The sequence below is a fragment of the Solanum stenotomum genome, chromosome 1, assembly GCF_019186545.1.
Source record: "Solanum stenotomum isolate F172 chromosome 1, ASM1918654v1, whole genome shotgun sequence".
Taxonomy (NCBI): Eukaryota; Viridiplantae; Streptophyta; class Magnoliopsida; order Solanales; family Solanaceae; genus Solanum; species Solanum stenotomum.
This window is the reverse complement of record NC_064282.1, coordinates 999,116-1,025,358: the sequence shown is the minus strand read 5'-3', so window position 1 is coordinate 1,025,358 and position 26,243 is coordinate 999,116. Positions and strand designations below refer to the sequence as shown.

The window sequence follows — 26,243 nt, the reverse complement described above, 5'->3', positions numbered from 1 at the left end:
TCATGACAAAATTGAAAACCCTTGGTTTTTGTAGTGACCTTCTACTTTAAATATGCAAGGATGAATAAGTCCCACCGAGAGGCGAGAGCCATGATGCATTATGACTGTTTTTAGGCAAGCTAGTTTGTTACTGCTTTACAGCCTATGGCGATAGAGGCATGTTGCGTGTAGCAGATGGATTACCCCTCTTCTTGCATACACTGATAATAAGCACTTTTTCTATGTTAAAGAAAGAGATCCTAAGTTTGATTGAAGAAGTCCTCTGCCAGAGGGAACTCACCATTCAAAGGGAATGGTTCAATGATCTATCACATGATTGATTTTCAGCCACGGTGAGTACAAATCTTTGAGACAAGCTAACTGAAGAGGTTCAGGCTTATTTATATTACTGATGCATAATCCTGACTCTTTACCTGTTGCAACATTAAACCATTGGCATGAAGCTGCATCCTGCTCTTGCTCATCTTTAGACCTGAGTTTTAGACCAGATGTATATCATTCACAACATTAGCTTGTCATTCTTTTTTTTTCTGCGATTGTTCTCTCTTGGAAAGCATCACTCTTTAAACAGATATGTTTATCAAAGTTGAATCATTTACCTTTCAAAGCATGCACCTTTTATGGCAGATGTTACAACAGCTCCTCATGAAATGAAGTTGCAGAATTGTTATCCGTTCATGTGATGACTGATTTGGATTTCACAACATGCTATCGATTTCCACTGAGAATGCTGAATCCTGGAACTTTAATCAATTTCTCTGTGTCCATGCTCCACCTAAGGGCTTCTGCATCTTTAAATCTCCCAACTGATGCATAAAGATTTGAGAGTAGCACAAGTTGTCCAGGATCTTTTTTAATCTGCTCATGAAACTTTCTTGCAGCAAATTCTGCTAATTTTAAATCGCTATTACGTGCACATCCGTTCAATATAGCCTTCCAAAGAGTCTTACCATCTCCATTCAAGAACGAACTTACATCAGGCAAGTATCCTGCCCGAGCAAGCAAATCAGCGATACAGCCATAATGTTCTGCACTAACTTTGATTCTATTTTCTTCAATTATCTGACTGAAGATCAACAAACCATCACTTGCCAATCCTGAATGGCTACAAGCACTCAAAATGCTCAAGTAAGTAGCACTGTCAGGTATTCCTCCACTCTTTCTGAACTCATAGAACAGCGAAAGAGCAGTTTCTCCATGGCCATTGATACCATACCCATTTATAATAGCATTCCATGATACAATATCACGAAGAAATGCCATTCGCTCAAAAACATTGTTTGCAAGTTCAACATTCCCACACTTAGAGTAGGTTGATATGAGGCTATTCTGAATACTTCCATAGTTTGTAAGCCCTGTTTTTATAGTATGGCAATGAAGCTGCATGCAGAGTTCTGAAGCAACCATTTCACCAGCAGTATTTAGTGCACTCACCAGAAGAACCGAATCAATGAAGAAATTTTCTTCAATTCTAACACGAATGAACATATCTAGTGCTTCCCTGGGCCTTCCATTATGTAAAAGTCCTGAAATGATAGATGTCCATGATACCATACTCTTCATGGTTGAATGATCAAACACAGTTCTTGAAGAATTCAAGTCTTCACATCTTGCATACATAGTAATCATGGCATTATGTAAAGGAAGCTCTGATCCAAAACCTTGAGTTATTACTTGAGCATGAACAGATTTTCCCATCTTCAAGTTCCCCGAAATTCCACAAGCTGAAATGAGATTCATTAGGATGAGGTGATCATATTCATTCGTAGAATCTCTCATATGGAGGAAAATCTTTATAGCATCTGAAGCATATTCTAGGTGAACCAGTAAGCTCATCATCGTTGACCAACTGATGACATCTTTCTCTTCCATTGTATCGAAAATCTCCCAAGCAGCAGGTAACTCCATCAAACTTGAATACAGAAAAAGAAGTGAATTGTTGACCTGTATATCAAACACAAGACCTAACTTAACAACCATGGCATGAACTGATTCACAAAGACATTTCGATCCCATAGCCACACAGCTCTGTGTCAAGGCCATGACTGTCATTGAATTAGGAAACAAACCAGACTCTCTAGACCTATTAAATAACAAGAAAGCCTCTTCAAAGAGTCCATTATGTACAAATGCACTTATCATTGCATTCCATGGAACCAAGCCTTGACTTTTTATGTCCTCAAAAATCTTGCAAGAGTCATTGATATTTCCACATTTTGCATAAGCCTCTAGAAGTGAAGTACCCACAAATGAATTATCTTCCCACCCCAACTTCACTATCAGCCCATGAACTGATTGTCCAAGTAATAAGTCCTTCAATCCTGAGATCCCCACAAGAACACCCACAATGGTGAATGAGTTAGGCACTAAACCTAAATTTCTCATTGAGGTGAAACGTTCAACTGATTTTTTGTATAACCCATTTTTAGAATAACCATGGATCATGATTGACCAAATAACAACATTCTTTTCAGGTATTTTCTCAAACAGCTCATCTGCATCTTTAACTTTTCCCATCTTCATAAACTCACTTAGCATTCTTGACAATTCATACAAATCATACTTCTTAACAGAACATTCCCATGGTAAAGAAGAATAGAAACATTTAATTACTCTGTAATATTTTTTAACTGAATCAAGAAACATCAGCAATATTCTCTAGCAAAAAAACAGAGGGTATTTTAGTCCAAATTTAGTAAACTTAACGCCCTCCAGTGACAGTTGCTTTAAAAACACGGCAAAGAATCTCCTCGGCTTCCACACGGGCTGTACATATCAAGCCAAGTGGCAGCCACGTGAACTCGTCTTCAACCTTAGAACCGACATTTTCCATTTTCTTATACCCTAAGCTAAAACTTACATAAATCTTGAAACCACATCTACGCATCTCCACAAAGTTATTTCCTTTTTGTGTTATTGTGTTTAAATCCAAACTGGGTAATCAAGAATCCAAGAAAAAAACTATGGCTTCTCAAAATCCAACTCCTCCCAAATTATACCCAGAAGTAATTGATTCAAACCCAGAATCTACTTCTCCATTTCTTACAAATACCCAAAAGAACAAATCATCTTCTTCTATGTACCCAACTATTGACATGAAAGAGCTAGCAGAGAATCTATTCCCAGAAACTGAAAACAATCAACCTAATCAAAATTCCAACTTTGTGTCACTAGAAGAAGTAATTGTCCAAATCCCAGGTGCGATTGTCCATCTGATCGACAAAGAACGTAGCATCGAACTCGCTAGTGGTGAATTCGAGATCGTTCAACTAAAACAGGGAGACAATGTTGTTGCTGTTCTTGCACGTGTCGGAGATCAGATTCAATGGCCTTTAGCGAGAGATGAAGCTGCTGTTAAGCTTGATGAATCTCACTATTTCTTCACTCTTCGTGTACCTTCTGAAGCAAATGATGAAGATGGATACGCAGAGAATTTACTCAACTATGGTTTAACAATAGCTTCGAAAGGGCAAGAAAGGGTGTTAAAGGAGTTAGATTTAGTATTGGAGAAGTACAGTGCGTTTAGAGTGGAGAAAGTGAAGAAGGATAAAGGGGTTGCAGAAAAATGGTGGATGGCGCCAAAAGATGTTTCACCAGAAGAGATGGAGAAGAAAAAGGAGGATATGGAGAGGAGTTCTGCAGCTTACTGGACAACTTTAGCTCCGAATGTTGAGGATTATAGTAGCAGTATTGCAAGAATGATTGCAGCCGGGTCGGGTCAGTTGATAAAGGGGATATTGTGGTGTGGGGATGTTACTGTGGATAGGTTGAAGTGGGGGAATGATGTGTTGATGAAGAGGATGGGAAAAGGAAGTAACTCTGAGATTAGCCCTGAGGCTATGAGGAGGATGAGAAGGTACAGTCTTTTTTTCGTTCTTCTGTTGAATTTTACTCTTCATTGAGCATTGATTTGCAATATAATACTCCATCCGTATCAATTTGTTAGACTGGTTTTGACTCGACACAGAGTTTAAGAATTTTGAATCTTGTGGTCTTGGACTAAAGACATGTAGAATGTATCAAAATGCTCTTTGATCTTGTGGTTAAACATGTCACATGGAAAGTTGGAATTAGAAGTTTCAGAATATGAAAGAGACATTCTTTTTTAAATGGATTAAAAGGGATAGGAATGAACAAATTGAAACGGAGGGAGTACTAGTTTCAAGTGTAGCTGAATGGATTTTTAAGGATTGATATAGTTTACCTCATCTTGTTTGGAATTGAGACGTAGTAATACTTGATTAATTTCTCAGCTACTTTGATGAGTTTGTTACAAATTGATTAGAGTTTCACTTTCATGATCTTTATGCATATTTTTGTTCTGTTCCTTATAGGGTGAAGAAGATGACAAAAATGTCAGAGAAAGTGGCAACTGGTATACTCTCAGGTGTAGTGAAGGTCTCTGGATTCTTCACAAGTTCTATTGTGAACTCAAAAGCTGGTCAGAGATTCTTTAGCCTTCTTCCTGGAGAAATTGTTCTTGCTTCCTTGGATGGATTCAGTATGTGTTTCTACTCGACGAACTGTCTTTTTTAAGTTAGTTGAACATTTTCATTTATCTGTTTTGTGTGTGAATTGAGGGGAATAAAATCCACTTGCTGTGTTCATAAGAAGAACAGAACTACTATGTTATTTTCTTTCTAGACTCCTGATATTGTTCGTTTTGCTACATTATAACAGATAAGGTTTGTGATGCTGTGGAAGTGGCCGGAAAGAATGTGATGTCAACAACCTCAGTAGTGACAACTGGTCTTGTTCAACAGAGGTAAGTTTTGTTTTGTTGCTAAAGATGGAGGTTAAATGAAAACTGTATTAGCAGAGAATTGGAAGTTCTCCAAACTCACATAGCGATTAACTCACACTGTGGTTCTTCTGGTCTGATATTATGTTAGATGGAAGTTTGTTATTTAAAAAAAAAAAGGCATGGTTTTACTGTAAACCTTCCAATTTCTTTTGAAGTTCTCTTCCATAAATATGAGAACAAACATCAGGTAAACCACAACCATCTCTTTAGATAATTGTAGTAATAGACTTATTGTATCCCCGAACTGCCACCTGACAATTTTGGGCAATCAATCTTTCAAAGAAGAGTCCTGTAAGCCTCAAGTCTTGTTTGTTTTAGGGTGCGTTTGGTAGAAAGGAAAATGTTTTCAGGGAAGTAAGTGAAAAAGTCTTGTGCTCGGTACGTAAGCAAAAATTAATTATGCAAGGTGGAGTAGGAATAGGGGTAGGGTTGGTGGGGATGGGGCGAAGATGAGGTCTATCGTACACAATTGACATGGAATGTCACTGGTGGAACCTGCTTTCCTTCCTTTTCATTAGGAACGTTATTTTCCTCATTTCCTAAGAAGCTTATTTGTTAAAGAAAATGTTTTTCAAATTTTTTAACTGAACAGATCCATCTATCTTTTCATTGTCTTACTTTCTGCATCCATTTCTTAGTATGGTTTAACTTATGTTGATGCAGGCATGGTGACCAAGCGGCACAGATGACACGTGAAGGATTCGATGCTGCAGGGCATGCTTTAGGGACTGCGTGGGCTGTGTTTAAGATAAGAAAAGCTCTGAATCCAAAGGGTGCTATCAAGCCTACTACAGTTGCAAAAGCTGCTGCTCAAGCTAACCTTGCTAAGCTGAAGAGCAAGCAGAAGAGAAGTAAATAGGATCTGGATGTTCCACTTGCCATCTCTTAACTTCCTCACTCACTCAGTTTTATTTATTGCTTAATTAGAGAGTTTGTCTTTGCGTGTGAGCTACTTTGAGAGAAAATGATGTAATGTAATGTCAACTTTGAATTTGCAGGAATGATAGTGTATGTATTGGCTTTATTGCTATAGTCATTTGCTAGTTGGCAACTTAATTTGTTGAGACCTCAAGATTTTAGTTGGTGTTTGGTTGAAAATTGGAAATGGAAAAAAGAAGTAGCTGAAATTGAAGTTAAAAAGATACAATTTGTAACTTAAAAGTCTCTGTTTATACTTGGAAAACTATTTTGATGTTTAAAGACATATAAAAACACACATGCTTAAATCAGACTTTACTTCAAAGAATTATGGGCGGTGAACAGCAAATATAGAAGGGAAAACGCAAATTCAACCCTTTTATATATGCGGGTGGCTCAATGCCCTTTAAATGAGGCATCGCTTAGGCTTCCAAAATCGAAGGGCCCTAATTTTTTAGTTATAATAAATTATTATAAGCCTTTTTTAACAAAAAAATTATTTGTCGTATTTTTAGTTTGCTTCGAAACGTTAAAGAATGATTCTTTTTTATGGATCAATTTTTAAATTTAACATTCACATGATATGTTTAAGATCACAAGATTAAAAAATATTTTGGTATATATATATATATATATATATATATCTTTAGTTCAAGACCATGAAAAAATAAAACTTTTTTAATTAAAAAGAAAGAAATAACTTGAATCTTAGATATAATAAAATAATTAAAATTTAGGCTTCCAATTTATTATTTGCTTTAGGCCACTAATTAGCTTGAGCCGTTACGGTATATATGTTATAATTTTGTTCTACTCCAAGATATGAGCAAGTTTCAACCTGGATTAAATGGACTCCACATCCAAATACTATGTTAGGATTAAGTGCAAATACAAGATAATTTAGTTATGACAAGTATATGAATAACTTCAATATAATGAAATGTTTAACATAAGATATTTCGTATGTTACTATTTTGATCATTTCCTATTTGAAAATGACATTCCATATAGTTTTTGTCGAAAAATTACTTGTCCATTTTTTTTAGTTGTTCCTAATTGCTTGTTCATTTTAACAAATCAAGAAAGGATAATTTATTTTTTACCTATTATACTCTCAATTAATTATTTTGAAAAAGGTAAAACTTCTTGAAAATCTTAAGTTATTAATTCATCCACTTCATAATTAATAGGGTAAAATAGTAAATTCACTATTTTAATAATTATTTTCTTAATAGGTGAGTGGATAAGTAATTAGGAACAGAAAGAGGAGTAATAAACTAAAGAAATAATAAGAATGTTTTGGGTTATAGGTTAAAATAATTCTTTAAATATAATTATAAATGATTTCGGTCCTTAAAATAATCCATTTCTTGCGTCTTCAAATATTTAAGAAAAGTTGGTTATTAGATTTAACAAAAACTGTAGTAAAAGAAGGCAATGAAATTAATAGAAATTCACATTTGAGGTGTAACTTTTATAGTTTATATTATTTTTAATTTAGTCATGACGTCTCATATAATTTTTGGTGTTTGATCGGATTCTATAGTGTTTCTTGTTTTGATTTTTTTTAAATATTTGATGAAAACAAAAAATATTCAATTTTTATAAAATTTAAAGAATTAAAATTGCTCAAAAATATATTTAAGAGATCCTCTTTTAAGTTTTAAAAAACTTATTCTCAAACATGATGAACTTTTTTTTGTCATTTTCTTTACCTAAAGTTAATCAAAAAGATTATTGGAGTAATTAACAGAGAGAAAAGTATTGAAAGCGTCCCTAAACTTGGCGTAAATTATAAGTTTCATTCTCGATTTATTGACAACCTTAAAAACACACATTTACTTAACTAATTAAACTTAGGTATATCCCCGATAAACCCTCAATCTGCCACAAGACATATCAAGTTGTCTCAAATTATTGCAGGAGCATGGGGCTCTTAGTAAAAGACTGAGAGAAGTGTTGAAAAAAATTCCAATTTTAAGGAGAATTTAAGAATGTATTTCACTCGTGTTGCAAAATTGGAGGTGTATTTAATTTCAATTAGTCTAGTAACCCCTAAATTGTCATCAAGATTAGAATGGTTTTCAACACTTTTCTCGACCTTTTACTAAGAGTCTCATACTCTTACAAGAATTTGAGACAACTTGATATGTCATGTGGAGATCGGGGGTGATTTAAGTTCATTTAATTAAGTAGAGAAATGTTTTTAAAAATGTCAATAATTCGGGAATGAAATTAATAATTTATCAAGTTGAATGGTTTTTCTAATTAATAACTTAGGAGGGTAGGGTGCTTGGGACGGCGTCGTTCTAGAGGCAATTGGCTTGTCGCCCAAGAAGTGTGTATATTCATTCAGAGGCAATTCCATTTTCCAAAAAAACATAAAAAGGTTAGAGGAAAGAGCTTTCAACACTCAAGAGATCGGAAGAAGCTGAAATCACAGAGACCCCAAATTTTTCAATAGCTTTTAGTACTATCAGATAATGGCTAGATACGACAGAGCGATCACCGTTTTCTCGCCGGACGGCCACTTATTCCAAGTGGAGTACGCGATGGAAGCCGTACGCAAAGGAAACGCCGCCGTCGGTGTACGTGGAACTGACACTGTTGTCCTTGGCGTTGAGAAGAAGTCCACTCCCAAGCTTCAAGACTCCAGGTACCTCTTTTTTTTATTATTTCGTTTTAAGATCTAGAAAGGCAATATTTAGGTTTACTCTCTGATTCAGGCGAGATTTAGGGTTTTTCCCTCAATTTTCTGGACTGTGACATGGTATTATTAATATGCGTATCTCATTAAGGTCGTCTCTACATGTTAAATATCTTGGTTTCTGGGTAGTTCAACTGGAAGGAGAGAAAGCTTTAAATAATTTTCAGTTTATCAATAGAAGGTTGAATATATGGAGGTTTTTTTCCTTGCCTTTTGCCTGGGCAAGTGGTTTAGCTGAACTTTTATTACCATCTGGGCCTAATGGTGTGTATTATAATGTACTTCTTATTTGATGTGCTGGAGTGTTTGGAGGAAATGCAAATGTTTATGTTAATGGATTTTGGCTTTTTGGTGTAATCTTTTGGATGTAAAACATGGAAGTAACATGCTTGACTTTATAGTCACTACAGGAGTAGATGCTTGTATAGGTGGAACCTTCTCATTTTGGTTTTGCTCAGGAAGGTTTCAGACATGTAATTCCATGACACCATCTTAGTGCCTGTTTTCTCAATTTAACAGAGTGGCATATTTAATGACACAGCTTTCTATTTGGATTATGGTTTTTCCCCTCAAGGGTGGGTTGGGCTAGGTTATGTGTTTACTTTAGTTGTTAGGTGATGTGTTCTGTCAAATACGCTACACCTAAGTTTACTTTGATCACCCTCGTCTAGTGTTCTTGGTGAATCGACATTGCTCTTGCATTTTATTTACTTGTCCACCTGCTTTGAAACTCTAAGCTAATTAATCTCTTTCGTGTTTGCAGGTCAGTAAGAAAGATTGTAAATCTAGATGATCACATTGCATTGGCGTGTGCTGGGCTGAAAGCAGATGCACGAGTGCTTGTGAATAAGGCACGCATTGAGTGTCAGAGTCATAGGCTTACGGTTGAAGATCCTGTTACTGTTGAGTACATAACTCGTTACATTGCTGGTCTTCAGCAAAAGTACACTCAAAGTGGTGGGGTGAGGCCATTTGGTCTATCCACCTTGATCATTGGTTTTGACCCACACACAGGTGTCCCCTCACTTTACCAAACAGATCCATCGGGTACATTCTCAGCTTGGAAAGCCAATGCGACTGGTAGAAACTCCAACTCTACTAGGGAATTCTTGGAGAAGAATTACAAAGAAACATCTGGCCAGGAAACTGTGAAACTAGCAATACGTGCTTTGCTTGAAGTAAGTGGCCTGTGTTTGTAGTTGTTCTCAAGCTTTTTGTTAATAAGTTTTCCTTTCACAACATCATAAATGATCTAAGTTTCTGTTGCATGTTAAGATCTGTGCCTTATATTGTCTTGTTTCTCTTAAAATATCGGTGTTATCTTGAGTTGCTTTTCATCGTCCTATATTTAGATTTTAAAAACACAAGGGATCATTCAGTTATTAAAATCTCCATTCCTTCCTAGTTCAATCAGTCAACTAATCTCAGTTCCAAGATTATTGGTAATATGAACTCTTTTATCCATCCCGATCTATGCAGGCGCATTTACAAGGTAATATTTGTGAAGTTACAAGGGAGGAAGTGAATTTTATTTTGCCCTAGGAAAGATGTTAAACATACTGAGAAGTGAGGATGAAAAGTAGTAGCTGCATTTTCTGCTAGGGAATGAGCATCTTTTATTACCAGAAATCCAAATCCTTCAAAATTAGTGCTCTAAATGTTTGTTCTGTTTCAAATAAAAGTGCTCTAGGAGAATGGATTAATCGCTTGTGCGTGCTAATTGGTGTAGATACCACAGTTATTTATACAAAACACGTGCATCTGTCAAAATCCCTCTTTCCAGGGCTTGAACGCTGCTCTGTATGATTCCACATAAGTTATCAACTGTGATTTGAACGCTGCTCTATATGATTCAAGTTGTTGACTAAATATTGTTTAAGCGGATTGAAATACACGACAGTTTCCGTTTGAGATTTCTGCGTTGGTATTTAGGGAACAAATGCACGCATCCGGCAAAAATGGAAAGAGCATAGTTGGATGTGAGCATTTGTTTTGGCTGTAGTGATTTTAAAACATGTGTTTCCCTAATGAATCAGGTTGTTGAAAGTGGTGGAAAAAACATAGAAGTTGCTGTGATGACAAAAGAGCATGGGCTTAAGCAACTTGAGGAAGCTGAAATTGATGCCATTGTTGCTGAGATCGAAGCAGAGAAAGCTGCTGCAGAAGCAGCCAAAAAGGCCCCACCGAAGGAAACCTAGTTGTGCTGAAATTCGTTCTTAACTATCCCTGAATCCTTTCTTTTTTTGGATCAAGTTAAGTGCAGTGTTCCTTGAATTTTAAGATTTTGGTCTGTTTAATATTTGGTACCTTTGTTAAAATTGTCTTATGGGACTAAAAAAGTTATGCTCTCGCGATCTCTGCCGTATTTGTGTGTTGCTTGATATTTTAAAGTTTTATCATGTTGTTTGGTAGTTCTTGTAGTTTGGAAATTTGGTTGTGAAATATCAGCATTTGTCTGTGCTCTTTCCTCTATTCTGAAGATATCTTGTGGATAAATTGGTGGAACACGAGTAGAAAAGGCTTGTGTTTCAACGGTTTACCATTGGTTTTTATCAACGGCCTAACTGCAGAACCTGTGCAGCACAGTTGGTCGATTCTGGGATAAACATTTAAGCCATTCCTGTAGTGTAAAATTTTGTGGTCGCATAGGGGTGTACAAAACTGAATCAAATTGCAAATTGAGTCAAATCGGAAAAAAAACCCGACTAGTGGTTGGTTTGACTTGGTTTGGTGTTGAAAAAAAAAAACCGACTATATTTGGGTTGGTTTGGTTTTAACTTAAAAAAATCAATCCGAGACCAAACCAACCCGACGTTATATAATTTTAAAATTTTATTTTATACATAAAAATATTTACTTTGATATAATTTTTAAATATTTCTTATATTTTTTCATAGTTTTTATCTTTTAATATATTATTTCAAGTTTGAAACTTAGAATTTTAAATGGTTCCATAAAGATTATAGTCCATAGATGACTAGATGTTGATAATTATAATAAAACTTAAATCAAATTAATACTAATGCAAAAAGAAAATCAATTTAACACTAAGAATGACAATAATATTGAATATTTGTTCTTTGGTTTTCATTGGTTTAGACAATTAAAGTACATAATCTAATTTTAATTTCCTTTAATATTTAGTCATGTAACTAATACTTATTAAACTTATTTTAGCATGATTTAGTACTTTTAAATTATGATCATTTTCATTATGACTTGTTAATTTGCAATATTTGTTTTACGCAATTTCATTATTATTATTTTTTGAATATTTTAGTGTCATTAATCATATCATTGTTTGTGTTGTATTCTTAAGAAATATCTTAGATAGTTGTATTTTGGTAAGACTGAAGAAATATTTGAAGTACAAGTAAATTATATGTTTGTATGAATACTTTAGCGGAAAAACCCGAAAAAATTCGAAAACACCTGAGGTTGAAAAACCCGAGTTTTATTGGTTTGGTTTGATTTATAGATTTAAAAATCCGACACAAATGGTTTGGTTTGATATTTGAAAAACCCGAATCAATCCGACCATGTACACCCCTATTGTGTATTAGTAGTTCCTTGTTTGGTACACATTATCATGCTATGTATAACTAATACACTCTATTGTGTATTGATGAGTGTATTTCTAATACCATGAATTTCTAGGTATTAGTAATGCAAAGGGATATATTACATGTATTAGCATGGTTAAAGATCCAATTACCTCTCAAAATACTTTTATATCTTTTCCACTATTTAAGGATTTGGATTTCTGGTAATAAAAGAAGCTCATTCCCTAAGAAGAAACATTTGGAGCTACTACTTTTCATCCTCACTTCTCAGTATGTTTTAACATCTTTCCAAGGGAAAAATGAACTTCATTTCCTCCCTAGTAACTTCACAGATATTACCTTGTAAACGTGCCTGCATAGATCGGGATGGATAAAAAAGTTCATATTACCAACTATCTTGGAACTGAGCATAGTTGATTGATTGAACTAGGAAGGAATGAAGAGTTTAATAACTGAATGATCCCTTATGTTCTGAAGATCCAACAATAGGACGATGAAAAGCAATTCAAGTTATGTATTGCTGGTTCTAAAAAGGGATGTTTTTGAATGCAGTTCTCGTGTTATTGAATAATATAAAATTGAATAATAATAAGGATAATAAATTAAGTAAGTCACTCATTTATACACCCTACTGTTCAAAGTGTATCATATCCTCCGGTGTGTACTCCCGAAAATTCAGGATAGCAGCCATCATGTTGCTATATTTCTTCCCAACTAAATCATCGGTAATAATTTCTTTAAACCTACACAAAAAAAAAAAATTCCAAGATGAATTAATATGAAGATCCGACATTAATATTAATACTCCAATAAAGATGAATTAGGATGAAATCGATAAGAAGTGAGGGTTGGGTACGATTGGTAACCGTAGACGATGAAGAAACCAGCCAACAGGATCCTTCCCATCATTGGAAATAATCCCACACTTACTTTTGCTACAACTTTTTTTCCCATTATCAACCTGTGTGTAAGAGCTCGTTTGAATTGACTTAAAAGTTGATCAAACTTAAATTTACTTTTAAGTCAATTTTTTATTTTTGGAAGTGTTTGGCAAAAATAAAAAAAATTACTTAAAATAAGTTACAAAGTATTTGACAAGGTAAAAAATGACTTAAAATAAGTCAGAAATCAAAAGTAGATCTCCCCTGCTTTTTATTTTTTGACTTAAAAGTCATTTCAATTTAATTTTTTATTTTTGACTTAAAAACTGTTTTTTTTAAGACAATCCAAACGAACTCTTAATCTCAAGAGTGCACAAGCAAAACCTAGATCTATAAACTGAATGAAGGTTGTGGGAGAGAGAAAATGACATAAAGGTTGTGTGTAACGATAGCGTAGGTCTAAACAAGTTGCCGGGTGGGGAACACTTTGACAACAGCCCAATTTCTTTAGGCCATCTAATTTACAAATGAGACTATATATCATGTTTATACAATTGGAATATATAAATAGTGTATACTTTAGCCTTGTTGATGAATCAGAAGTGTACATATTTACGTAAGTTACTTATTATGTTTGGTTAATTTGTTCCTATGAGTAATTTTAATAATAATTAGCTAAAATAAAAAATCATAGTTGTGAATGGAAAAGTATATACTCCTATAAATTATGATGTACAAACTACAAAGGTTGTGCTAGTTAATTTCATAATATATATTTTTAAAAACATAATATTGGAAAAAGCAAATAACAACAAAGGTTGATAATTTGTGACCGATTGAGTAATCCTTTGAATGACTTTTTAAAGTTGTCACTATCTCCGCTCTTACCGTCGTCTTTCTTGAATTTTCCAAAAGAAATACCAATGCCAACGCCAAGTTGAAGGAGGTAAGCCTGAATAACATTACCGTTCTTTCTTTTCTTGAAATAGACGCCAATTTCTTGAAAGCCTAGCAATTAAGTTTTCTTCTAGTGTAGAATCAAGAATGTAGTTGGTTCAGTACATGCTGTTTGATTGCAACAAGGCTAACTCTTAATTTGTTAATCTTCAATTAGTGATTTGGAGTTGTTTATCTCAGTAATATTATACTAGTTGTTAATAAGTATCTCAGAACTATGCTTCTCTTGACTCGCAAACTGTAGTTTTTGCATCCGTTGTCACTATCTTTCTTATAATCATCTTTCTTTAATTTTCCAAAAGAAATACCAAGTTCAAGGAGGTAAACTCTACTTTGTGAATAACATTACCGGTTCACTTTTTACTGTTCTTTTCTTGAAACCATATATAACTTTACTAGTTAACTTTTGTTGCCAGATACAGAATGAGGATGTCTTGAGTCTGTATACGTCTTAGTGATTCTATTGTGTTGTGTAGAATCAAGAATGTAGCTAAATTCTATTCTCATCATTGGTTCAGTACACATGCTGTTTGATTGCAACCAAGGCTGGCTAACTCTTATTTTGTTAATCTTCAATTAGTAATTTGGAGTTGTATATCTGAGTAATATGGAAGGGAAATATTATTCTAGTTGTTAATATGTCAGAACTATGTTTCTCTTCAGATAAATTCTTGGTCTTACAAGTCATCTTGGAAACATTGAGTTTTCTACCATCTCAACTCTTAGTTGTTGGATAAATTTATAGAAACTGAAAATATTATGTCTGAAGTTTTCTGGTCATTTGCAAGAGGTGTTACAGTTTTACCAGAGTTACTTCAGGAGGATCATATTTCTGATGTCCACAATTTTTCATAGATTTCAGCTGAGTTAACTCTTGCTTTGCGGCGACAAATAAGACATGTGATGAACTGGTTTCCACGTCATGTATTTGCTCTTATAAACATACAGGAGGAGAAATCTGTCAAAACCCAAATGAAGGAAGTAACCAAAGTCAGCAATGAGCGTGAGGATGGGGGGACAGATGTGCTGCAACATGATGGAACCTATTTGATACAAACGTTCGTTACCAACAATATTGAGTCTCTACGATTTATTTTAAACCACAAGTTTTAAAAGTTATCATTACTCTTGAACTCTATGTCCAGTAAAAATCTTTCACATAAATCAGGACAAAGGAACTAGTAAATATGCTCATGAGTTTATTTGAATATGGTTACTTACACTCACTAAATTACATTTGCCATAGTTGATGATTAAGTTATTTAAACAGACACTACACATGAATGTTAAGCCGTTAAAGAGAATAAATAAACTACCCATGAGTCTGATGCAGGAGGCATCCCTTGATCAACCGTAAGCTTCTCAAAAGCCTTGATGATGTAATCTTTGAGGGATCCATCAGGCAATTCTAACTCAAGAGTACAGGGAAAGCATCTCTGGTTCAAATGCAGGACTTTTAACCATCCATACGAAGGAGTACAATAGGATCTCACTTTAGACCAGCAGCCATGCCTAGTAAAATATCTGAAAGAACTTCTTTAAACTCAGTCTTGCTTTCCATGTGTGAATTCTTGAAGAACCTAAGTCACAACAAGTTCACTAATAAAAAGGGGTGACAAAATATTTCTCGATTTAGAAAATTTAATTTCTATACTCGGACGGATAATGTAAAGAACTTTTACAGGTAACCGTCCATAAAAAGTATGAATGCTGCCTCTGAGAACAATCTTTAAAAATTAGAATCAACCAAACTTTTTCTGTCCATATCATTATTGTCGCCTTGTCGGCAGGTTCAAAAATCAAAAGTTAAAAAAAAGAAGAACATTTCTAGGCAATCTCCATTACTTCTTCAATAGTGATTCCAAATGGATAAGGAAAAAGGAGGGGGGACAAAAAACAGTACAGACAGAACAACTTAAATGCCAAGACCCCCAAAAGTTTATCAAAAGATATACATAATTATTTTGAAGAATTAATATTTTCAACTAGGATTTTAAGTTATCTATAGATGGTGTAATTTTTTTTTTAACACTTCAACTTGATATAGTTGTGTCTCACTAACACCTTAATTTTGAAAATACACATCTAAACACTTTTAAGGGGCTGCATTTTAGAAATGCATTTTCAAAGTTGTGTGGTATTTAAAGGCCAATTTCAATTAAATTGAAGTGTCTAAATATGTATTTTCAAAATTAAAAATATTTATTTGATACTTTTGACCAAATTAAAATATCTATCTATGTATTATGCCTTAAAAATACTTATAGTGCGTGCAAATGGAACCGCATCCATATCATGACTTTGAAACTTGATAGTCAAACAAATGAGATCACATATAAACTTGAACCCTTGAATAAAAAAACCAAGAAAATACACAAACAGTCCAGACACAAGAGTCCAGTTGAGTTGCTGTCTCATCTCAAGCACTCTGTAATCATTAAACATCTGGCCTCTTACCGCCCCATACCAGTACCATTTGCAATATGCATTTACTATTTCAACCCATAATTAACTAAAATACATGTGTAGATTTGTTTAAGAATATGTAACAACATTAATGAAGTGGGTGAAAATTACGAGAGATCATGGTTCAAAATTCAATAGAAATAAAAAAAAATGTTAATTTTAGTTAATTTCTTTGTATTTATTTATGTTTTGATGGATAAAGTAATCTGATACATTTATTTAAGGAAAAATTACCTAATTAGATATACTTTACTACCATATATACTTATTTTACCTCTAGTTTAAAAAAATTACACATAATACCATTTTTAATATTTATACCATATAATATATATTTAAAATATTTATTTAGATACACAAATCCCTTAATTATGATATTAAATAATTATCTTAAAATTTAAACTCCTTAATTAATGGTACACAAATTATTTTCTCATTACCCTAATGTTCACCTCCACCCCACGTACTTCACATCCACCCCATCTCTCTCTCGTCCTTAACCAAATCGTGATAATCATCATCATATACAAACTCATATTCTTTTAAATATTGAGTTCCTAATCCCTTTTGAGAAGTATCTTTGAGTCCTTGAGTTGGGTTATTCATGTCCATAATTTCTCATGAACCCTATAAGTCGAGCAGTCTTGAAACGAGAAGTATTTTTGGGTCCTTGAGTTGAGTAGTTCATGCTCATAAATTCCGCATGAACCTCTGAGTTGAGCATTTTTGAAATGAGTAGTAACATTGAAGTTCTTGAGTTCCAAGCATTGAGTTCTATCTACGGTTAGTGAAAACCTTGCATTGAGTCATTCAAGTCCATAATTCGGCATGAACCATACTTTAAGAAGTCTTTTGCAAATGTTTAAACTTTGTTTTAAGACTTAAGCTTTGAGATTGAGTAAAGAGTAAGAGTAAAGTTCATTTTCTTTAAAATGATATATGGGAACTAAGTATACCAAAAGAGTTTTGAGCAAAAATGGGAACATGAATTCCAAGAAAGCTTTTAAGATAAGTTTTGAGTAATTATCTCAAACCAAAGAAAGAAGTTGTTTTAAAAACATATGAGCTAAGTATATTTTTTGGAGTAGTATTGAGCACCGACATGGGGATGCGAGTTCATATTAACTCAAGTTTCCATAAACCATGCTGACATCATGGGTATTAATGGGTCATACTTTTTAGATGATCACATAAATTAAGCTAGTGGATCCATTAAGTTAAGCGTTCTATATGACGGCAAAGTATAGGACAGTTATGGCAGCGTGGGCAAGACGTTGTATCACCACGTAGGCTCATAGTGGTGGTTGTCGATTAGAGAATCTCCCACAGAAACTGTATTACTTTACTATATAAGTAAAGTTGAGTTGTTATTGCATTTTCTTTAACGAACTAAGTTGTTTTACTGTTTTATAAAGTTTTCCATATATTGCATATGTATTGTTGCTTTATATTGAGTTAAGTATCCAAAGTTGAGTACCCAAAGTCGAATATCATATCTTTGAGTTGAGTATCTAATCTCTGAGTTAAGTATCTTATCCTTGAGTACTTCTGAGTTGAGTAAGTTTGAGTAGTTTTGAGTATTCCTTGAGTTGAGTAAATTTTAGAAGAGATAAGTATGTTTCTTTTTTATCAAGTTTCAAGCTTATGTTTATGCTTTAGAATTCCTCTTACATGCTCGTACATTCCACATACTGAGCCTCCTTGCTTCCGGAGGATTTCATTTACCTTTCAGTTATATCAGTTGTTAGGATGTCGTGGGTCTTGTCCCGACTTACATCTTTATCAGTTAGAGGCTTCATAGATAGTCAGTATAGTTGAGAAGTCTATTTTATTAAATGTTTTAAAGACTTAAGTTGTCTATTTTATGGTGAGTTGAATATTATTTTTATATTCAGAGTTTTTCATTTGAGTTAAAGTTTTGTATTTCAGTTTCATGAATTTTCGTTCAATTTTTAAGCTTTTGTATGCTTGAGTTAGTCTTCCGCTTGTAGTCAACCAGGATGAGGGTTCGCTTGGGGACCAGCAATGGTTCTCGAGTGCCGGCCACGTCCAGGGTGTAGGCTCGGGTCGTGATATGATACATGTATCTCGCGAGTAATGATACATGTATCTCAATTAATCCTCTAATTAAGGAAATGAGTTACAACTAATTAATTTAAATAAATGAAATATCTATCTTAATTTTAAAAGATCGACAGATACATGTACCTTCTATAATTTTCATATTCGATTTCAGATACCCATGAACTGGAATGACTCAATAATATTGTGTTATTCGCCATGATCAAAAGAAATTTAGAAAATTTGGTGATTCAAAAGGACGATAATTTGATGAAGAAGATAAGTTCAGAAAATAATTTGATGATATCAGTCGTTGATGATGAGATGGAGCCATAATTACATTATGGTTGTTATATCTCCCATAACTTAGTCCTTTAATTAAGGAATTAAACTAAAACAATTAATTCAAATTAATTAAAATATGTAACCTATCCTTTAAAACATGTGTCTTTTAAATTCTAATAGAGTCATGTATCTTAAGATTTATTATTCATGTATCTTATGAACGAAAAATGGTATAATATTGAAAACTAACGGAATTCCTAGTAATTAGGATGTATGTAGTTTCCTTTATTTAATACTAACAAACATAGGGTGCAGACAAGTTTTCTTCAAGTGACATGAGGACCAGTTCTCCATCAATGAGAAAATTTAAAGGCTCAGGATTCCAATCATCCTTTCCTAATAACAACCAAATGAAAAACAGGTAAGCATACTAGTAAAAACACAAATAGCGGAATTGGTGAGAACAGTTCCTTTTAGTTAGTTAAATATAAAACCTGACTCTTTTATTCCTGACTCAAATTTAGACAAAATAACATTTTGATAGTCATTTCTACGGATAAAATAACTCATTTATGGCACCATTAACCCATAATAACAAAGCTCTCGGACCACAACTAGCAATCTATTCTACTAGTCAAATTGACAATTAGCATGAGTTCATCATTTCCCACAAAAATCTACTTCAGTGTGAACGACCATATCCTCTATAATTATAATTATTTACCTACGACAGAAGGCGAACCATTTTCACACAAATTCAAAGTTATAACACAGGTACACAAACACAACCAATCAATCAACTACGCCTAAGGCACAAACTAGTTCAGCTTAGCTATATGATCTACATTTCACTTAAAAAAAAAATAATAATAAGAAAACTAATAATAGGCAGAATCTGTTAGAACTAAAAGTTACCAGCTTTAAGGAGGTTGTTGACTATGGAAGAGAGGCCCAATCGAGTGAGGTTGGAGGGAATAGCAATGGAAGTAGGCGGGGTCTTAAATGGGGGTTTCAACTTCGTTACGAACCGGACCTGTACACGCCTTGCAGCCTCTTCGACTTGCCCATTAATATCCATTGAGTAAAGGCCCCTTAATTATTTAGTATTTAACAAATTTAGTCTTTTTAACTATTTAAAAACTTATCAGTTTTGATTCATTAATTATATACTTACTCCTTAACTATAAACTTATCAATTTTAGTCCTTTTAAGTATTCAAAGACTTATCAAGTTTGGTCTTTGTCCATTTTTTAAATATAAAAAGTTTAGGTTTATATTAACGGAAATCTTCGTGAAATTAAATCTTTAACCCATTTTTTAGGTTGTTTCGCTATCCCGCCCTTTTTACTTCAAACTACTCTTATGAAAAGAATAATAACGTCAACGATTCAAAATAAAATTAATGAGGAAAGAAGATATAAGTTCTAATCTTATTCAATGAGGATAAAATTAAGCATATAATTGTTGTTAATGACATGAATTTGCACTTGAATATGCTAATCAGTGCAGATTTTATTTAATTTACTCAAATTTCTTTACGTAAAATAAAATGAATAAAATAATAAATTGATCTATTTAAAAAAAATAAAAAAATTACAAATCTATCATTTTATAAATTTCAATTTCTGAAAAATTAAACAAATTTCGTTCAATGAAATTGTTGGAGTACAAACTTTGGATCTAACAGGTAATAATTTTTTTCTTCTTATAATAAAGTTTAGTATATCCAAGTCATTAGTAGCAATAATACACTTCATTTTATCCCCAGTTGAATAAAATTATGACTTATATTTTCTTTCCTCGTGAATTTTATTTTAAATCGTTGAGGTTAAGGTTCTTCGCATAAGGTTAATTTGAAGAAAAAGTAGCGGAGAGAGAAACAATAGAAAAATTGCTAAATAATTTAATTTCTTAAGACATGGATTCCGTTAGTTGAATGAAGAAATTAAAGAAACTGAAACACATTCTGATGATAAGTTAATAGAAAGTATTTTCCTTGGAAATTAAAATGACCTCACAGAGATCCGTCGAAGATGCTTATTGTGCAAAGGAGAGGAGAGGAGAATCTTCAGTAGACAGTAGTGTTGGCTCATATTTATGCCTTTTCAGCTCACGTATAAAACCTGTAGCGCGATGCTAACATGAATTTAAAATTAGGAATGGCTAAAGAAAGAAAGCTTTTCTGTTGAGATCCAGCATAAACTGTACACACTCCAGTCTTCCTTAATTTCTGCAATTGCCATAGCTTCTAATTTTTCTACCCAACCCACTATTTCACAAATGTGGAATAAATTTTCTCACTATATGGGATTAGAACAACATGCTCTCTACCACTTTCATACAACAAATACTCTCAAGGAAAGAAAACAATACATACAAAGATATAAAATTATACCTGCGAAAATCATCTATTAGCTATAACACGACACCACTGCTGCCCACTGGCAATTAGATTTGCAGGGTTTCAACAATAATTTTCATCAATTCACCTAGATAAATCATCTATTTGCTCCTACACACACACAAAGATACTATATATAATAGGTTTCAACAATCAATCTTAAAAGATAAAACAGGAATGTATTATCTTTAAAATATCAAGCAACATACAAATAGGGCAGAGATCGCGGGAGCATGACTTCTTTAGTCTCATAAAACAATTTTAACATAGGTACCAATATTAGACAGACCAAAATCTTAAAATTCAAGGAACACTGCACTTAACTTGATCCAAAAAAAGAAAGGATTCAGGGATAGTTAAGAATGAATTTCAGCAGAACTAGGTTTCTTTCGGCGGAGCCTTTTTGTGCTGCTTCAGCAGCAGCTTTCTCTGTTTCGATCTCAGCAACAATGGCATCAATTTCAGTTTCCTCAAGTTGATTAAGCCCATGCTCTTTTGTCATCACAGCAACTTCTATGTTTTTTCCACCACTTTCAACAACCTGATTCGTATGGAAACACTGTTTAAAAATCACTACAGCCAAAACAAATGCTCACATCCAACTATGCTCTTTCCATTTTTGCTGAAGGTCTAGTTGGATGCATGCATTTGTTCCCTAAATACCAACACAGAAATCTCAAACGGAAGCTGTCATATATTTCAATCTGCTTAAACAATATAATTTAGTCAACAACTTTAATCATAAAGAGCAGCATTCAAATCACAGTTGATAACTTAGCATGTGTGAGTGCATATGTACGTCAGAAATACATGATCTAAAATGCAAGTCAAGTCACCTCTTACAACGAAGAGGTAATTACTTCCCGTGAATGAGCAAGTCATAATTCATAAGTTCTTGAGGCAGTTTAAGAAAGCCCAAAGTTTGCCATGGAAAGAGGGGTTTTGACATATGTGAAATTCATAGGAAGACATTTTTCAAATGTCTGCGGTATTCAATTGGCCACTCCTAAATAACTGTGGTATCTACGCCAATTTGCACGCACCCGACTAATCCATTCTCCTACAGCACTTTTTTTAAAAACAGAACAAACATTTAGAGCACTAATTTGAAGGATTTGGATTTCTGGAAATAAAATAAGCTCATTCCCTAAGCAGAAAATGCAGCTACTACTTTTCATCCTCACTTCTCAATATGTTTTAACATCTTTCCTAGGGAAAAATAAACTTCACTTCCTCCCTTGTAACTTCACAAATATTACCTTGTAAATGCGCCTGCATAGCTCAGGAAGGATAAAAGAGTTCATATTACCAACTATCTTGGAACTGAGCATAGTTGATTGATTGAACTAGGAAGGAAGGAAGAGTTTAATAACTGAATGATCCCTTATGTTCTGAAAATCTAAAAATAGGACAATGAAGAGCAACTCAAGTTAACACAGATATTTTAAGAGAAGCAAGACAATACAAGGCCCAGATTTTAACATGCAACTGAAACTCAAATTATTTATGATGTTGTGAAAGGAAAATGTGTAACAAAAATGCTTGACAACAACTATAAACAGAGGCCACTTACTTCAAGCAAAGCATGTATGGCTAGTTTCACAGTTTCCTGGCCAGATGCTTCGTTATAATTCTTCTCCAAGAACTCCCGAGTAGAGTTAGAGTTTCTACCAGTCGCATTGGCTTTCCGGGCTGAGAATGTACCCGATGGATCTGTTTGGTAAAGTGAGGGGATACCTGTGTGTGGGTCAAAACCAATGATCAAGGTGGATAGACCAAATGGCCTCACCCCACCACTTTGAGTGTACTTTTGCTGAAGACCAGCAATGTAACGAGTTATGTACTCAACGGTAACAGGATCTTCAACCGTAAGCCTATGACTCTGACACTCAATGCATGCCTTATTCACAAGCACTCATGCATCTGCTTTCAGCCCAGCACACGCCAATGCAATGTGATCATCTAGATTTACTATCTTTCTTACTGATCTGCAAACACGAAAAAGATTAATTAGCTTAGAGTTTCAAAGCAGGTGGACAACTAAATAAAATGCAACAGCAATATCTAATCACTGAGAACACTAAACGAGGGTGATTAAAGTAAACTTAGGTGTAACGTATTTGACTGAACACATCACCTAACAAATAAAGTAAACAGATAACCTAGTTATACATATGACAAAAGGATTACAAGTGCTCAAACTCCTAATCTTCAACCACCAGAGAAGAGACACCCTTTTGTCCTAGTCTGTATTACCTCATGGAAGTTGTCATTTTGAGACAGTTCATTCTCGAGGAAGGGATAGTTAGGGCATAGTACACAGAATATGTCAGAGTAGTCTTACATCCACTTGGTTCAGGCTCCTTACGTGACCAAATTAATATCTTTCCTGAAAAGCTTTTTTAAGCTGCTCCGTGGGGCCTCAATTTTATATCCATTGTATGGATTGTTTTGTCAATCTCCCTAGCCCGACCCACCCTCGAGGGGAAAAACCATAATCCAAATAGAAAGCTCGACATTGATATCAATGACAATGCAAATATTTCTTTTTAACAGGTAAATATGTCATTCTATTAAAATGAGAAAACAGGCACTAAGATGGTGACAGGGAATTACAGGTCTGAAACCTTCCTGCGCAAAAACAAAAAGAGAAGGTTCCACCTATACAAGCACCTACTCAGGTACTGAGTCTATAAAATCAAGCATGCCACTTTCATTATTTACATCGAGAAGATCACACCAAAATCCATTAACATGAACATTTCAATTTCTGAACAACACCTATTTTTCTTTCGAATCCCCTTGGGTTGCTTTCTATCCATATTACTCAACAAAACAACAACAACCCAGTGAAATCCCACTAGGTGGGGTCTGGGGAGGGTAAATAGTACGCAGACCTTGCTACTACCTCGTGGAGGTAGAGAGGCTGTTTCCAGGAGACCCTCAGCTCAAGAACATCAAATCTAAGTGACAGGAGAGATATATATAAAACAAAACAGCCAATACAAAAGATAGCGTATAATCAACAAATGAGACAATAACATCAAGAAAGATAATGGGAGTGAAACGCAGTAAACAGCATAAGGTTAGGACTACTCCAAACGCTAACAACCCAAACCCTCACAAGGGAAGACACACGCTAACCCTACTAACCTTCAACCTTAATACGCGACCTCCACTCCTTCCTATCTAGAGTCATGTCCTAGGTAATGTGAAGCATAGCCAAGTCTTGTCTAATCACCTCTTCCCAATACTTCTTGGGCCTACCTCTACCCCTCCGCGTACCCTCTACTACCATTACCTCTGTAACACCCCGTATTCAAAACGGACCAAAAATGCAGATTTTGAGAAGTTGCAGGTGCAACTTACGGTCACCATCCACGGACCGTAGGTCAGACCACGGCCTGTCCTGGTGGTCCGTGGTTCGCCACTGCAACCCCTCCCCAGCCAGCTCAGAAAATTGGTTAAGTCTCGACTCACGGACAGACCCACGGTCCGTAGATCAGACCACGGTCCGTGGTCTGTGTCCGTGGATCAAGACCTCCTTACCCAGCCTCTGACACGAACTACGGTTGACCAGCATGGACCGTCATTCGATCCACGGTCCGTAGGTCTGACCGTAGATCGAAGGTTAGCAACCAGTTAGCTGAAAATTCTGATGGGTCAACTTCAGATGGTCATAACTTTTAGCACAAAATGAATTATGTGTCCCATGACCTATGGTTAGATAGATAATTGAATTATCTTTCCAACACCACCGAGTTTGCTAAATTCCGACCTCCGAGTAAAAAGTTATGGTCGTTTTAGTGAAGGCCTGTCGAGCAGGCTTGACTTACGGACGCAATCTACGGACCGTAGATTGACCTACGGCCCGTAGGTCCAATCCGTAGGTCACTCCGACAGCAGTTAATTCGGGGGTCCTTTGGTCTTTTCCTATTTCGTTTAACCCCTAAGGTACGTCGTTTAGACCCTAAATCATGAGGTTTTAATTAGTTTAAGTCTAGAAACATAACTAGAACTTGACTTAGTCAAAATCATTAATCAAACTTAGAAAATTAGAAGCAAGAGAGGAGAAAAAGGTCAAGAACCCTAGTTCAAGAATGCAGCAAGGTTCCTTCAGTTCCAGCCCCGAAATCGAAAGATTTCTCCGTGGAATTCGTCACCAGGTATGTGGGATTTCACTAGTGGGTTCTTTCGCCCATTAGGTCCCTAGAATTCAGTCAGATTCTTAATTCCATGATTATGAACAGAGCTAGGATTTCTAGAATTTCAACAGATCATCATGAATTAGTTATTGAAAATGTTCCAAATCAGATTATCATGTTATTGCTCAGTTTATCGTATAAATTTCAGAACCCTAGCTATGTATTTCATTAGTTCTTGAATTACCCATGCTAGGTCAGATATACATGCTCCAGTTTTATGCCACATTATCAGTATATTTCAGCATAAACCCTATTTTGAGTTATAAATCATGAGAAGCTTTTCTTTAAGACAACACTTGAGTTTTAAACTGTGTTTTTGAGAAAGTTAAGATGAATTTGAGAAAGAGCTTCTAAAACATGATTAGTATGGCAATTGAGTAGGTCATCAATGTATGAATAGTATGGTATCTAGATATACCATCAATGTTTATGCAGTATGACTTCCCAAGTCATCAATGATCAGAGTATTGTTTTCAAAAAAAGAGTTTTCAAGTATGAGTATCTACATGTCAATATTTTAAGTTATTCAGTATTTCAGTCATAATATATTCAGTTATACATGCCTCAGTTTATGAATGCATCATTATCAGATTAATTGTTGCATTCTCAGTTTGCATGTTCAGTTCGAGCTATCCAGTATTTTTACAGAATTTCAGTCAGAACCAGTTAACTACTTAATTCATTGGGAGTAGCATAATACCGAGTTGGACTAGGGTTTCAGCGTACCCATATAGTCCCAGAACTACGAGCCACGTAGGTGTAAGTCCCCTCTGTGGGCAACATCAGTTTAGTGATCACGCCAGCATGCCTCTATACCTCTGGCAGGGTATATTGGGTCCTCTCGATGGGGCGTATACATCGGACTCCACATTTAGCTCATGTGGTTTTATGTCGGTTATTAGTAGCTCCCACAGTTCAGTCAGACTCTATTGCATTGACCATATTTCAGTACAGTCAGTATTCAGTCTCAGCATGTTATAAATTTTGTCATTGCA

At 34.7% G+C, this 26,243-nt stretch overlaps 4 protein-coding genes across 9 annotated transcripts in view; 2 read left to right on the top strand and 2 right to left on the bottom strand.

Moving 5' to 3' along the window:
- Positions 1 to 708: 708 nt before the first annotated feature.
- LOC125844492 (pentatricopeptide repeat-containing protein At3g03580-like) lies at positions 709 to 2,517 on the bottom strand. Its single transcript, XM_049523805.1, has one exon. It carries the CDS (start codon positions 2,515 to 2,517, stop codon positions 709 to 711), a length of 1,809 nt encoding a protein of 602 aa, XP_049379762.1.
- Positions 2,518 to 2,774: 257 nt separating this feature from the next.
- On the top strand, positions 2,775 to 5,902 carry LOC125867471 (senescence/dehydration-associated protein At4g35985, chloroplastic-like). The gene is made up of 4 exons (XM_049547989.1): positions 2,775 to 3,856; positions 4,335 to 4,501; positions 4,681 to 4,765; positions 5,468 to 5,902. The coding sequence occupies exons 1-4, from the start codon at positions 2,964 to 2,966 to the stop codon at positions 5,661 to 5,663; spliced, it is 1,341 nt and encodes a 446-aa protein (XP_049403946.1). The 5' UTR covers positions 2,775 to 2,963; the 3' UTR covers positions 5,664 to 5,902.
- Positions 5,903 to 8,040: 2,138 nt separating this feature from the next.
- On the top strand, positions 8,041 to 10,884 carry LOC125872956 (proteasome subunit alpha type-7). Its single transcript, XM_049553780.1, has 3 exons — positions 8,041 to 8,378; positions 9,193 to 9,607; positions 10,466 to 10,884. Exons 1-3 carry the CDS (start codon positions 8,206 to 8,208, stop codon positions 10,625 to 10,627), a joined length of 750 nt encoding a protein of 249 aa, XP_049409737.1. The 5' UTR covers positions 8,041 to 8,205; the 3' UTR covers positions 10,628 to 10,884.
- Positions 10,885 to 21,106: 10,222 nt separating this feature from the next.
- Positions 21,107 to 26,243, bottom strand: part of LOC125870668 (pentatricopeptide repeat-containing protein At2g16880) — an 11,186-nt gene continuing 6,049 nt past the window's right edge. For 2 of the 6 annotated variants that reach the window (XR_007446940.1, XR_007446938.1), the window contains exons 2-3: positions 22,617 to 23,031; positions 21,107 to 21,584 (exon numbers count right to left, since the gene is read on the bottom strand). The gene's annotated coding sequence lies outside the window, so the exon portion shown is untranslated. Of the gene's footprint in view, positions 21,585 to 22,182; positions 22,316 to 22,616; positions 23,032 to 23,387; positions 23,423 to 26,243 lie in introns of those variants that run through there. The other 4 variants (XM_049551166.1, XM_049551173.1, XR_007446942.1 and 1 more) reach the window with 3 other exon arrangements.